At 34.2% G+C, this 13,321-nt stretch overlaps 1 protein-coding gene across 17 annotated transcripts in view; it reads right to left on the reverse strand.

Annotated features, from left to right (window-relative positions):
* The window catches only part of mon2 (Mon2 homolog, regulator of endosome-to-Golgi trafficking), a 272,572-nt gene that overhangs the window by 184,523 nt on the left and 74,728 nt on the right, over positions 1–13,321 (reverse strand). For all 17 annotated transcript variants that reach the window (XR_011334650.1, XR_011334648.1, XR_011334647.1 and 14 more), the window contains one exon: positions 8,136–8,263. Coding sequence is in view for 9 of the 17 variants with exons in the window: in XM_069838580.1 (XP_069694681.1) it covers positions 8,136–8,263 (128 nt within the window). In the remaining 8 variants the exon portion in view is untranslated. The remainder of the gene's footprint in view (positions 1–8,135; positions 8,264–13,321) is intronic.

Consider the following 13,321-nt stretch of genomic DNA (forward strand, 5'->3'; position numbering starts at 1 on the left):
AATCTATGAGAAGGGGATTACAGTAGTGGTGTAGGCTATAGTGTATCAGTGTGTTGTGAACCAAAATATATTACACAACACACGCCTTTTTTAAATAACGGTATTGTGGTAGCTATGTAGGCCTAATAATTTTTAAGAAACATAAACAATGAACCTGTCCAAGCACTTTTGAACATAAAGAACTGGGTAAACTGACTAGGAAAAATTGGAAATAAAAGGATTGGCTTTCATTATTATTATTATTATTATTATTATTATTATTATTATTATTATTATTATTATTATTATTATTATTATTATTATTACTATTATATATTTTGAACTTATACACGATTTTTTACATAGTGAAACATTGGAATCATGACATTTCATATTAAATGTATGATTTCAAATTCTCTTCAGTTTTGGAACAAAATTGTGAACACACGTAATATTTTATCACGAGCCGCCACTGATTAGTAGATTCAATATTCTGAAATTAAAGGACAAGGAAACTAAGCAACATTATCAGGTCGAAATTTCAAATAGGTTTGCCGCTTTAGAAACTTCTGACGAAGTTGAGAAAGAATTAGATGTTAATAGCATGTGGAAAAATATCAGAGACATTATCAAAACTGCAGCTGAGCAGAGCATAGGTTATTATGAAACTAAGAAAAAGAAACCGTGGTTTGATGAAGATTGTTGCATTGTAGTAGAAAGAAGGAAACATGTAAAATTGTAATTCTTACAGGATCCAGTTGAAGAGAATAGAGATAATTATTTCAATGAAGGACGGGAAGCAAGTCATACACTTAGGAATAAAAAGAGAGGTTACTTGAAGGAAAAATTGAATGAGGCAGAAACAAATACCGTATTTGCTCGCGTAATTTGCGCACTTTTTAATTAACTTTGGCCACTGAAAAATTGGGGTGCGTAAAATATGCGGATTTTTCAAATAAGAGGTCCTGTTCTGAGTTTATCTCAATTAGTATATGTATAGGTAAGTATTTATGGTAGGGCTAATTTTCTATACCGGTAACTTGTCTCTACCAAGGACAAGCATTGTTAAAGTAGCGGAACTTTGGGGTTTCTTTCTGAAGCAGGTACTTCAGTTGCTGGTGAATGACCTACAATGGACTGTAGGGAAGGAAAATCCCTACTACACTGAAAAAAATATGTACGTAAAATGTGTGCGCAAAATACACGGAGTAAAAATAAAGTTCAAAATAATCCCTTAAAAAGTAGGGTGCGCAAAATACGCGGGGGCGCAAATTACGCGAGCAAATACGGTAGTAAGAATAAAAACATTCGAGATTTATATAAGGGTATAAAGGAATTTAAGAACGGATATCAGGCAGGGGTAAACGTGATCAAGGATGAGAATGGTGACTTGCTTGCAGACTTTCATTCAATCCTCAACAGATGGAAAAACTATTTTGGGCAACTACTAAATGTACAGTTACTCTTAAAAGGAATGAGACGACTCTTGGTCGTCGGAAGTTAAAGTTCTACAGCGCGGTTCACTCAATATCGACGTAACAATAAATACCATGACATATACAACAAGAATTGTTACAAGGACCACAACAAGGACAAGGACCAGAATAAGAATCACGAAGAAGATAGCCATTTAAGGCCACGATTTCACAACATAGCTCGAGTCACAAAATATCATTGCTTCTCTTTACCGAATGGCAAACGCCTGCTATGGAATCTACGTTCTGGACTGCTGCTGTCACTGTCTTGTCTCGGTAGCTCATATAGTAGCGTGTCGGTTCCACTACATAACCGAAACGTCTCGTGTTCGATCCCAGGTAAAACTTTTTTTTTATTGAGATGTAATTAATTTCTTCAGAGTTCCTCGACTGTCTAATTTGTCGAAAAATATGGAATAATTTAGGCCCAATTTCTGGGTCTTACAAGTGGGCTGAACCTCGTCAAAAAATCTTACTTGGAAGTTAAAAGTATTCTTCCTCAAACAATAATCATAAGAAACAAAAAGAGACCTGTTAATTTAAAATCTTGTCCACATGCCATCAGCTTCTATTACAGCTCTAAGTCAATCCGGCATGGATGTCACGAGATTGTGGAATAGGTTCTGATACCCGGCGAGATCTTCCGAGGTGTCAACAACTTGATTCCACAATTCGTCTCGATTTCGAGGGCATCGGTGGGCATAGGTGGCTATTCTGTAGTGACATAAACATAGATTATCTCTTGGAACTTTTCCATAAAAGTAAATTAAATTCACTCCTTGAAACTGACAACCTTAGTCGTAGCGTAATTTTCCCACCAGCATACAAGTTGAAGTAGCACAGCAATTGATAAAAGTTTTGTACACAGAATTAGACTGAATTTCTATTCGACAGAATCTATAATCAATGGCTTGTCTGAACATGATAAACAAATCCTAAGTGTTTCCAATGTCACTGAACAATTTCAAGATATTAATTTAAAAACTAAAAAAGGGTCGTAAATGCTGTATCTAGTGATTATTTACATTTATGTCTACAAAATGAATCTTGGAAAAACGTATATGTTTCTGGTACTACTGATATTAAGAGTAGATGTATTGTATCTTTCACTTAATTTAAGAATCACTTCAGTGGATGTTCTCCACTCAATGTTGTGAAAAAATTCAAAAGTAAAAAAATGTAGATAACGCAGGGACTTAAAATTCTCATGTATTAAAAAGAAGAATCTCTATGTAATGAGCTGCAATGTAATGATCCTCATGTTCTTAAATACTACAAGAAGTACAGTGTAATGTATCAAAAATTATGAAAGAGGAAAATAGAATACATTTGAATAGAAAAGTACAAAATTCAGATAATGCAATTAAAGCTATTCAGAATATTATTAAAGTTAAACTTGTAGACATTCTAAGAAAGAAAAAATTTTTTCATTAAAACAAGCGATTATAAAGTAGAGGATTCCAAATCTATTGCAAATTCTTTTAACATCTTATAGTATATGGTACAGAAATATTGACAACTTAAACATTAAAGATTTTGCAAAAGATAATGCAATTGGTTACTTAACAGTTGCATTTAATAATTAGTATTAATATATGTAATTAATAACTGCAACATTACTTTTTCATTCAATAATAAAATGAATAAAATTGAATGCACATTAAATTAAACACTATTGGAAACACGTAGATAAAATAGTTAAAATCAACTGAAGGGGTGAGAATGAAATAATCCAAAGCCACACTTTTAACAAAAAGTGTTTTGTGCGAGTGCATTTCTTACACATATGGGAAAGCTACTAATAAAATATTGTAATAATTACTTAGCAAATGACATAGCCAAAGGACTCTAAACCTTTGCAAAAGTTTGCCTCTGTGGCTTAGGAATATTTTTTAATGTCATTTTAATTGTTAGGGGGGAAGGGGGGGTTTTGTGTGTGTGTGCGTGCGTGCGTGCGTGCGTGTGTGTGTGTGTGTGTGTTTTTTTTTTTTTTTTTTATTTCATCATACAACATGTTCCATTACACAGCGTAATACTACATGCCTTGGTTTTCTTATTAGGTATTTATAAATATTTCTCTTATTTATATACTATGCAGTAATAATAGTTAATGTTCGGGATGTTTGGCCAGTTTTATAGTTCATATTCATAGATAATAACTATTGTTTTTGTCAAAAAAAAATAATAATAATTAAAAAGAAAATAAAAAAAGAAAAATGAACATATCCGTTATCTTATCATTTGAAAATGTATGTGTGTGTGTGTCTATATATATATAAATGCATTCACTAGATTAACGTTTATAATATTATAACTTGTAATTTTGTATTGTCTGTGATCATTAACACTTAATCTCAGGAATTTGTAAAACTCTATTTCAATGTTAGCTATTTCAACATTATTTAGACAAAAAAAAAGGCTGATGTAGACTAAGAATCGAACTCGCTCTCTTCTACACAACAGGCAGAAGTCTTAGCATCTGAGCTATTGAAACGACACGAAAGCTTTCCTTTCTGTGCGGAGTGTCGATCTAGTCCTGAAGGTCCATTGTCGATTTAACTACACGATTTACGTATATATTTATATTTTATTTACATAATATTATCATATTTTTTGCAGTATTTGAAGTGAATTTCGGAACTATGGTAGTAACAAACCAAACAGCCTGCATTTAAGTAACTCAATATTCGTCACCTTGTGTATCAGTGCTCTGGTCTCCGATCATGCGCAGTGTCTTACATCTGAGACTTAGGAATATTCAATCATCTCATCCTTTTCCAGGGAAACTGCACATAGGCCAAACAGAAATGATCGGGACGAAATTCAAATACAAACTGCTGGGTGATTTATACACGAACCCACACTTTCTGAAGTAAAAATTGCGATAGAAAATCTGAAAAAGTACAAGTCTCCAGGTATCAGTCAAATTCCAGAAGAATTAATACAAGAAGGAGGAAGCACATTATCTAGCAAAATTTATAAGCTTGTACTTACTACTTGGGAAAAAGAAATTGTACCAGAACAATGGAAGAAGTCCATAATTGTAGCTATTTTTAAGAAGGGGGAAAAGACTAACTGTAGTAACTTTTGAGGAATATCACTTTTGTTGACGTACAAAATTTTGTCCAACATTCTATTTAAAAGGTTAATTCCATATGCTGATGAAATTATTGGGTATCATCAATGTGGTTTTAGGCATAACAGATCGACTATTGATAAGATTTTTTGTATTCGACAGATATTGGAGAGAAAAAAATGGTAGCAGAAGGGTACAGTGCAACAGTTATTCATAGATTTCAAAAAGGCATATGACTCGGTTCAGAGAGAAGTTTTACATAATATTCTTATTGAATTTGGTATTCCCAAGAAATTAGTTCGATTAATTAAAATGTGTCTCAGTGAAAGAGTCTATATAGGCCAGTCTCTATCAGATGCTTTTCCAATTCACTATGGGCTAAAGCAAGTAGATGCACTATAATCTTTACTTTTTAACTTTAATCTAGAATATAATATTAGGAAAGTTCAGGAAAACAGAAAGGTTCTGAAATTGTACAGGTTACATCAGCTGCTTGTCTATATGGATGAAGTGAATATGTTATGAGAAAATCCACAAACGATGAGGGAAAACACGGAAATTTTACTTGAAGCAAGTAAAGCGATAGGTTTGGAAGTGAACCCAGAAAAGACAAAGTATATTATTATGTCTCGTGACCAGAATATTGTACAAAATGGAAATATAAAATTTGGAGATTTATTCTTCGAAGAGGTGGAAAAATTCAAATATTTTGGAGCAACAGTAACAAATATGACACTCGGGAGGACATTAAACGCAGAATAAATATGAGCAATGCCTATTATTATTCGGTTGAGAAGCTTTTGTCATCGGTGTGCTGTCAAAAAATCTTAAAGTTAGAATTCATAAAACAGTTATACTACCGGTTGTTCTTTATGGTTGTGAAACAGAGATTAAGTGTCTTTGAGAATAAGGTGCTTAGGAAAATATTTGGGGCTAAGAGGGATGAAGTTACAGGAGAATGGAGAAAGTTACACAACACAGAACTGCACGCATTGTATTCTTCACCTGACATAATTAGGAACATTAAATCCAGGCGTCTGAAATGGGCAGGGCATGTAGCACATATGGGCGAATCCAGAAATGCATACAGAGTGTTAGTTGGGAGGCCTGAGAGGAAAAAGACATTTGGGGAGGCCTAGACGTAGATGGGAGGATAATATTAAAATGGATTTGAAAGAGGTGGGATATGATGATAGAGACTGGATTAATCTTGCACAGGATAGGGACCGATGGCAGGATTATGCGAAGGCAGCAATGAACCTGTGGGTTCCTTAAAAGCATTTGTAAATAAGTAAGTAATTTCTTTGCCCAACTCAATTCAATTCAAATTAATGGATTAATGGTTGGTGCAAGAGGGACTACAACCAAACATTTTGTGAACTTCTGTGAAGACTTCAAAATTGACAAATGAGTGATAAAAATTATTTCCCTCTTTGCACTGAAATATTCCATTTACATCCTGTGAAATCATTTATACCCGTCTTAAGAGCTAATACTGACCTGTGTTATATATATATATATATATATATATATATATATATACACTGCCTATTTTCATTTTATACTTTTCTCTTGTTTCTTTGTATACTTTGTAAAGACAGCCCCCTACTAGGGGAAGATAAATAAATAAATAAACAATACCTCATACTCTTGAAATTGAAGTTATGAATTCTCAGTGTCCAGTTTCTTAAACATACCTATTACATATCGCCTCTGTTATGTAAAATGTGTCCAAGTGATTTTTCTAAAAAAATTAAATATACTAAAAACTATTAGTAAACTTTAAAATCTGAAAGATTTCATTGTTGCAACTAAGAATAGCCGTTACTTTGTGATAATGTAAGTCTGATAACTCAATGATTTATTGCAATAAAGAGAGAAGTTTGGCTAAGATAAATTTCTTGCTCGTACTGTAAAATTTATGATTTGTTGGTTGTCCCTTTTTACAAAAGAGGGGCAATATGCTGGTTTCAACAGGAAATCTTCATTATTGTACAATTGTGCCAGTATGTGATTTTCTTAATTCAAAAAGCGAAAAAATTGATGTCTAACTTTAGATATCCACTTCAACACCTGAAGTAGTGCTATAACTGTAATCTCCTATGTTCATCACATAGCATTTTTAACAGTTTAGATTTGAGTGAATTTTTTTAAATCTGGTAAAAGCCTTTACAATATAGTCAGTAAAACTTCATTGACTCAGATGACACTGTCTCCTGATAAATCATGCAGTGAGCCCATTCTGCTTCCAGGACTACTGCCTTACTTTTTGCTTGTTGTCTGGAGCCTGTTTCACTAGGTTTACAATTCTTGTAAATTGTAAATTCTGTTTGCAAATTGCAAACTTTTCCTTTTGCAATCTAAATTTGTAAAGTTGAACTTCAGAACTTCACAAAGAAGAAAGTCAAATCCTTACAAATGAAATTTTACATACTTCACAACTGTTAGTCTCATAATCGATTGATTTTACAAATGTGTCAATTTTACTTAGGCTAGTACATTTTATGCAATTATTCTTAGGCGTGTAAACATTTAAAGTACAACAAATGATGTGTAAAAGAAATAAATACATGTCTATTAACTTTAGTTCGTGAGTAACTGGACTTAAATTAATGCAATTTTAATGTTAGTGAATCAGATGAAGATATTGCATTTAATCGAATAGGACTAATATTTTCCGATCAAGAACTAACAATACATTCATATCACTATATGGATATAATGAAATGTTTAAAAAGAGTCCCAATCCAATGAAAGCACTGCTACAAGATATTGTACAATATCAATTATCGAAACTAATTGGGACCAGCTATAGATCAGATAACCGAACCTCGAAACTAAAAAAAATAAAATTGTAAGGTTTCTGTAAGAAAATGTTATCATTAAAATGCATACAAAGTACAGTACTTGAAAGAAAGGATGCAGTATCTTACTGAGTGAAGTAATAGCTAATTTTTTGCTTTCGGAATGTAAGAGCTTCATTTTCTAGTAGCGAGAGCTATAATTCCCTTGAGTTGGGCAGCATTCATGTTGTTCATACCACATTTCCGTTTTCAAGGCAGCAAAGCCTTCTGTTGGGAGTTTGGGTTCATCATCGCCATCTCTGTCTTCGTCCATTTCATTATCCTTAACATCAGATGTTTCTTGGACATATTTACAATTTCATCTTCATTTAATATTTGAAAACCTGGATCGGTATCACTTTCCAGCCATTTGCATCTTCTTCATTGCAGCCTTCAAATCCCGAGATCGATTTAAATAAGTCATTGCTTCTCCTATGTTGGTAGTACGTCTCCACGCAGTCTAAGACATTTTATTTACCAACAGATTATTTCCATTTCTATTCAACAGGTGTTCTTTGTAACATTCACATTATTTTCAGATATTTAAGAAAGTCACCAATTTCAGGTAAGTGAAGAGGGATCCCTTGTTACAAAACAAATATATCTATTTTCTGTATTCAATACACTACACTACTTTGAGATATTTTGCGTTCTCAGATACTGAACTGGTACAAATAAGTGAACATTTTCCAATTCCCCTTCCTTTTCTCCTTCTTAATTATTATTATTATAATCTAGACTAATAAGTAGGACTGAAGGTACCTGCAGAGTAGTGAGAACCAAGTGCCACGCAGTACCTAAGATACTACCGTGGCAGTGAGCTAAACTGAGGAGTGCACGCATGCACTGTAGGTTCTTGGCTGTCAGCATTACTGGTCCTTGTTGTGTGCCTGGAAAATAATACAATATGAAGCTTGATACTACAAAATTCGGAAACAGAAATAATTAGTTGTTCACGTTGATATCCTTGTTTAGAGTACTACTTAAAACAGACTTTTGTTTTCCAAATAATATTAATGCCCTGGTGCTTTTATTTGACTTCCTGTGATTGATTTCTAGAACACACACGCATTAGGCCTATTACTGAAACTAGTGCGCAAAAGTTTGAAGTCTGTTAGCTTTGAACTGGGTTAAGTTTGCTAATACAAATTACGTTTACATTTTAAAATGATATACTGAATGTTGGAAATGTCACTGAAATACTAGTACAGAAATTATAATTCCCAGTCTTCAAGATCTCTAGCAGAGTGAAATTTAAAATTTATTTATTTTCGCCAGAAACTAGGCAGCACTACATGATAGTTTCAAATATGAGTGTTAAAAATCTTAGTGCATTAGCAATGAAATTGTACCCATAAATTTAAGGTCCCAAAAACTGATGTATGTTCATGTAGTAACGAAGTATTCATGTAGTTTGGTTTAGAGCAGTTATCACCAGCGAAATGCCTGAAGACGTCATTGCAAAGTACTTTGCTACCCTCTCGCATGATACTGCTCAACATACAATGGCAGCACAATGGTAAAACCTCAAGTATGTGGTAAAACTCTAATATTAACCAATATGGAAGTTTAAATAAAATATCCCACATATCCATAATGGTCTTTATACTTGTATTAAGTATGACCAAAAAGTGCAATCCTAGTAATTTAAATATACATATATTACCTCTAAATATGTAACAGATATTATTAAAATTATCCTCTTGATATTTTTTCGATAATTATTACCATATCACAATAAATTTTAATGATATTAAATCTGTATTACTTCATAGATAATAATAATAGCACACGCTTTAAAATTCTCATTCCACAGTAATCTCAATTGGTGCAAGATTTTTATACTTCTCCATAACCAATTTCTCAATGTTTGCTTTTATTGTTTGTGCAGTACATAATGGTAAAGTGAATTTCAAATTCTGGTCACTCTATCAAGATTTCTTTATTTTTACTATAAAAACTCTTCATGTCCAAATGTGGACACAAACATACGGTTTTTAAAGTGTGTGGGGCCCTGTGGTTCTTGTCACAATCTGGACTGTATAAACATTGGTGATGCCGAGTACGATTTCTTTATGGAGGACGGAACATCGTCCTATTTGTGCAGTAACTGCTTAAAGACTTCCAAAAGAGGATACATCATTGAGAAGCAGGTATCACACTACTCAGAAAAAGGTAATTATCAGTTCAGGTTGAGACTGTCAGATTGATAGTGATTCAATTTGTGATATGCTTTCAGATGTACTCGAGTATGTCAAAGACTTAAAAAAAAGAGGTTATTGAACCTAATGTAAGTCAGCATGCTGTGGTAAGACAAATTGGGAAATCTTGCAGTAAAGCTTTGACTGAGTCAGGTGGAGTGTGTCAATAATTATGGTTTTGAAATTGTTTCGAGGAAGAGAAATAAAAACAGAAAACATGCGGTTAGAGTACTCAACTCCGGTGCTGTAGATTGAATTCGGCGTAGCTCAGTGGTCAGAGCGCTTGGTACGTAGAACCAAGGACCCGGGCTCGATCCGCAGGAGCGAATTTTTCTCCTCAAATATTAAGGTTCAATGTTACAGAGAAATTCTGTAGGACAAATTAATATATCTATAATATTCTCATAGCTAGCAGTGCATTAATAACTGCGGATTCCCGCCCAACAAGTCACTTAGCTGAGTGGCTCCTAGTATAATGGCAGTTGACATTGGACATATACGTCAACATATATATGCCTAACTTGGAGTCAGGCCACAAAAGGAAACATTGAAGGAGGAAAGTTCGATCCGGTGCTGTGGATTGAATTCGGCATAGCTCAGTGGTCAGAGTGCTTGGTACGTAGAACCAAGGACCCAGGTTCGATCCTCGGCGCCGAAGCGAATTTTTCTCCTCAAATATTAAGGTTCAGAACACTAGCCAATTAAAGAAATTACACTTCTAAATAGTTCATTCTCTATTTGTACTATTTTGTATTTTACTAACAACTTCAAATTAATGTAACTTGAAAATATTGTGATTAGGACAAATGTTTATATGACATTTTTTGCTCAGAATTACTTCGAAAATAAGTGACAGTAAATCCTCGTGAATCACCCTGTATATATAATTATTCCTAAGATAATTATTAACTTTGTATACAACCAGTCAAAGATTGATATTAATGTCAGGACTACAAATGCTGATTCAGGGTGAGTCAGGAGGAAAGGTGCATGATTTGAGGGGTGATAATATTGGTGATTCTGAACAAAAAAGTTTATATGAACATATGTCCTGTTCTTAACGGTTTCAGAGAAAACTAATCAAAATAATGAGGAACGGGAAAAGTGCAGGTGATAGCAAATTAAAACACTGCTACTTTATGTTCTCTTTAATTGTGTACTTTTCTTTACAGAACTTGTTCAAAAAGTCCACCATCAACTCCAATACACTTTGCAGTTCTTGTAGAGTGCTGCTATGTTGCTGATCTGAGCTGATTCAGACATTTCTTTACTTGGGCAAAAGCATGTAAATTGCGAGCGACAAATTCCTCCCTTGTTTCCATTTTGTGCTTGTAGACTTCGCTCTTAAGTCAATTCCTGCACAGTAATCCAATGGAGTAAGATTAGGACCCTTCGGTGGCCAAGAAATGACTCCACCGTGACCGATCCAATGCCCAGGATACAGTTCATTGATCCTACTACAACCTAATGTCGTTTTGGTTGTGTCCATATGTGAATTCTGATGGATATGAGGCTGACGGTCATGATTTTCAAACAGCTGTATATCAAATACTGTTAAGAACAGGGCATATGTTCATATAAACTTTTTTGTTCAGAATCACCAATATTATCACCCCACACACCATGTACCTTTCCTCTTGATTTTTTATTTTAGTACGTTATTTTACGACGCTGCATCAACATCTCAGTTATTTAGCGTCTGAATGAGATGGTGATGCTGGTGAAATGAGTCTGGGGTCCAGCACCGAAAGTTACCCAGCATTTGCTATATTGGGTTGAGGGAAAACCCTGGAAAAAACCTCAACCACGTAACTTGTCCCGACCGGGAATCGAACCCAGGCCACATGGTTTCGCAACCAGACGAGCTAACCGTTACTCCACAGGTGTGAACCCTTTCCTCTTGTATGTTCTAATAAATTAATCTGCAGCTCTGCCAACAAATCCTACCCTCACACCCAAGCCATACCGTAGCAGTGCTACCTCAAAACTGGGCCCCATAGCTAAAGGACCTTGCTCTTTCCAAGTGAGGTGATTGTATTTTGAGCCAACAATCTAACTATGTAAAAATGGATATTTTTTTACATATACGTTAGCATATAAGCCTTGAATGATCATGGGACTTAGTGGAATTGGGACAAGTCGACATGTTTCATGATGTCTAATTGGTTGACTGATTGTACAACCATTACACAACATTCTATGTCGTGATTTTTTCAGGTTTTAGTGATGCTGCTCTTAGCTGGAATATTTGATGTTTGAAATCTTTAATATTTCACTGTGTCAGGTCTCTGGTCTACACACGCCCACTCACTCATACCTCACACACTGTCTTTCATTCTATCGAAGTCTATTTCTGATAAAATTTTAAAGCAGATATTTTTGTGTGATTCCCCACCCCACCCCTTAGAGTTAGAGATGATACTTGGTGTGACACACCAGAACTGTAGACATTGCCTGTGATGCATCATGAGCGGTGATATTTCCAACTGCAGAGTTTATTCAGTGTCAAAATCAATTCGGAAGCGAAATGGCCTACAAAGTTCGCATGGAGCCTTCTAACAGGGACAAGGTTTTTTATGTTCCTTAAACTATAACAAGAGACCCACAGATTTATTTTCCTTCTGAAGGAAGCCATGTTAAGCCTGTAAATCTTGGATCCAATGCATGTTACACAAGATTGGGGAAAACTGTAACATCCTTCTCCAGCACGAATTTCACTTGGGTTCACCAAGATTTGAAATTCTTTCTGCCTACTCGGTTAGCTTTTTCTTCTTTTGTGAATAATTGTACTTTTCTATATTCTAAGGGAAGAAAAGCAAGAGAAGAAATTACCATTTCAAGTAAATTTACAAATCAGTATAAAAGTAATTTGTGTAACTTCTGCAAATATACAATAAAATTATATTAATTATGGTTTCTTTATATGTCTGAGTATATTTCTAAACAGAAGTCAAACGTAAAAATTTGTATTCCTAATGAATTTTTATGTCCTATTCCACTTAATATTAATGAATTTCAAATTTTTTACAATTCTTGAGCAGAGTGAAATTTCTGTAAAATTATACTCTAAGGAATAAGATACCAATAATTTTTTCATGGAATTATATCTCAGTACAACACAACAGAATATAATAAATACAATAAAATCTCGATAAGACATGCCTGCTTATTACACTATCCCATGTAATATGCTTTTTTTGTCTGGTCCCTGTACATTTCATAATACCTTTATAAAATATCCCGTTTGTTGCGCTCCAGTCCTGCATAATACGCTGTTTTTGTGGAATATTTTCGATGTATTTTACAGAAATGAAACATTTTGGCCATTGAACTCACTGCTGCCATTAATATGAAAGGTATTCGACCCTTTACCTGCACATTTAAACCTGTACAATACCCAAACCTCTTGTTATGCTCTCTTATTCGACTCTTTACCTGAGCGTGTAAAGCCTACATACAGTTACAATACCTCACCCTCTTGCTAACCCTCTCTCTCAAACAACATTCCTCACTCGGCCGTAATAAATTTCTGGAAATTCTTGCTGGTGAGTTTGTTGTTCTTAGTGTATTGAAGTGTCTGTGAGTGTGATTACAATGAGTGTTAAACGAAGGCACTTTCTGTGTCGGAAAAATTGAAAATCTTACGAAAGTATGATGAAAACAGTACTCTTAATCAGCAACAACTCTCTAATTCATTACGAATCGCATCATCGACATTAAGGGCGATAATAAAAAATCGCGACTCAA

This window comes from Periplaneta americana, chromosome 10 (assembly GCF_040183065.1).
Source record: "Periplaneta americana isolate PAMFEO1 chromosome 10, P.americana_PAMFEO1_priV1, whole genome shotgun sequence".
Classification (NCBI taxonomy): Eukaryota; Metazoa; Arthropoda; class Insecta; order Blattodea; family Blattidae; genus Periplaneta; species Periplaneta americana.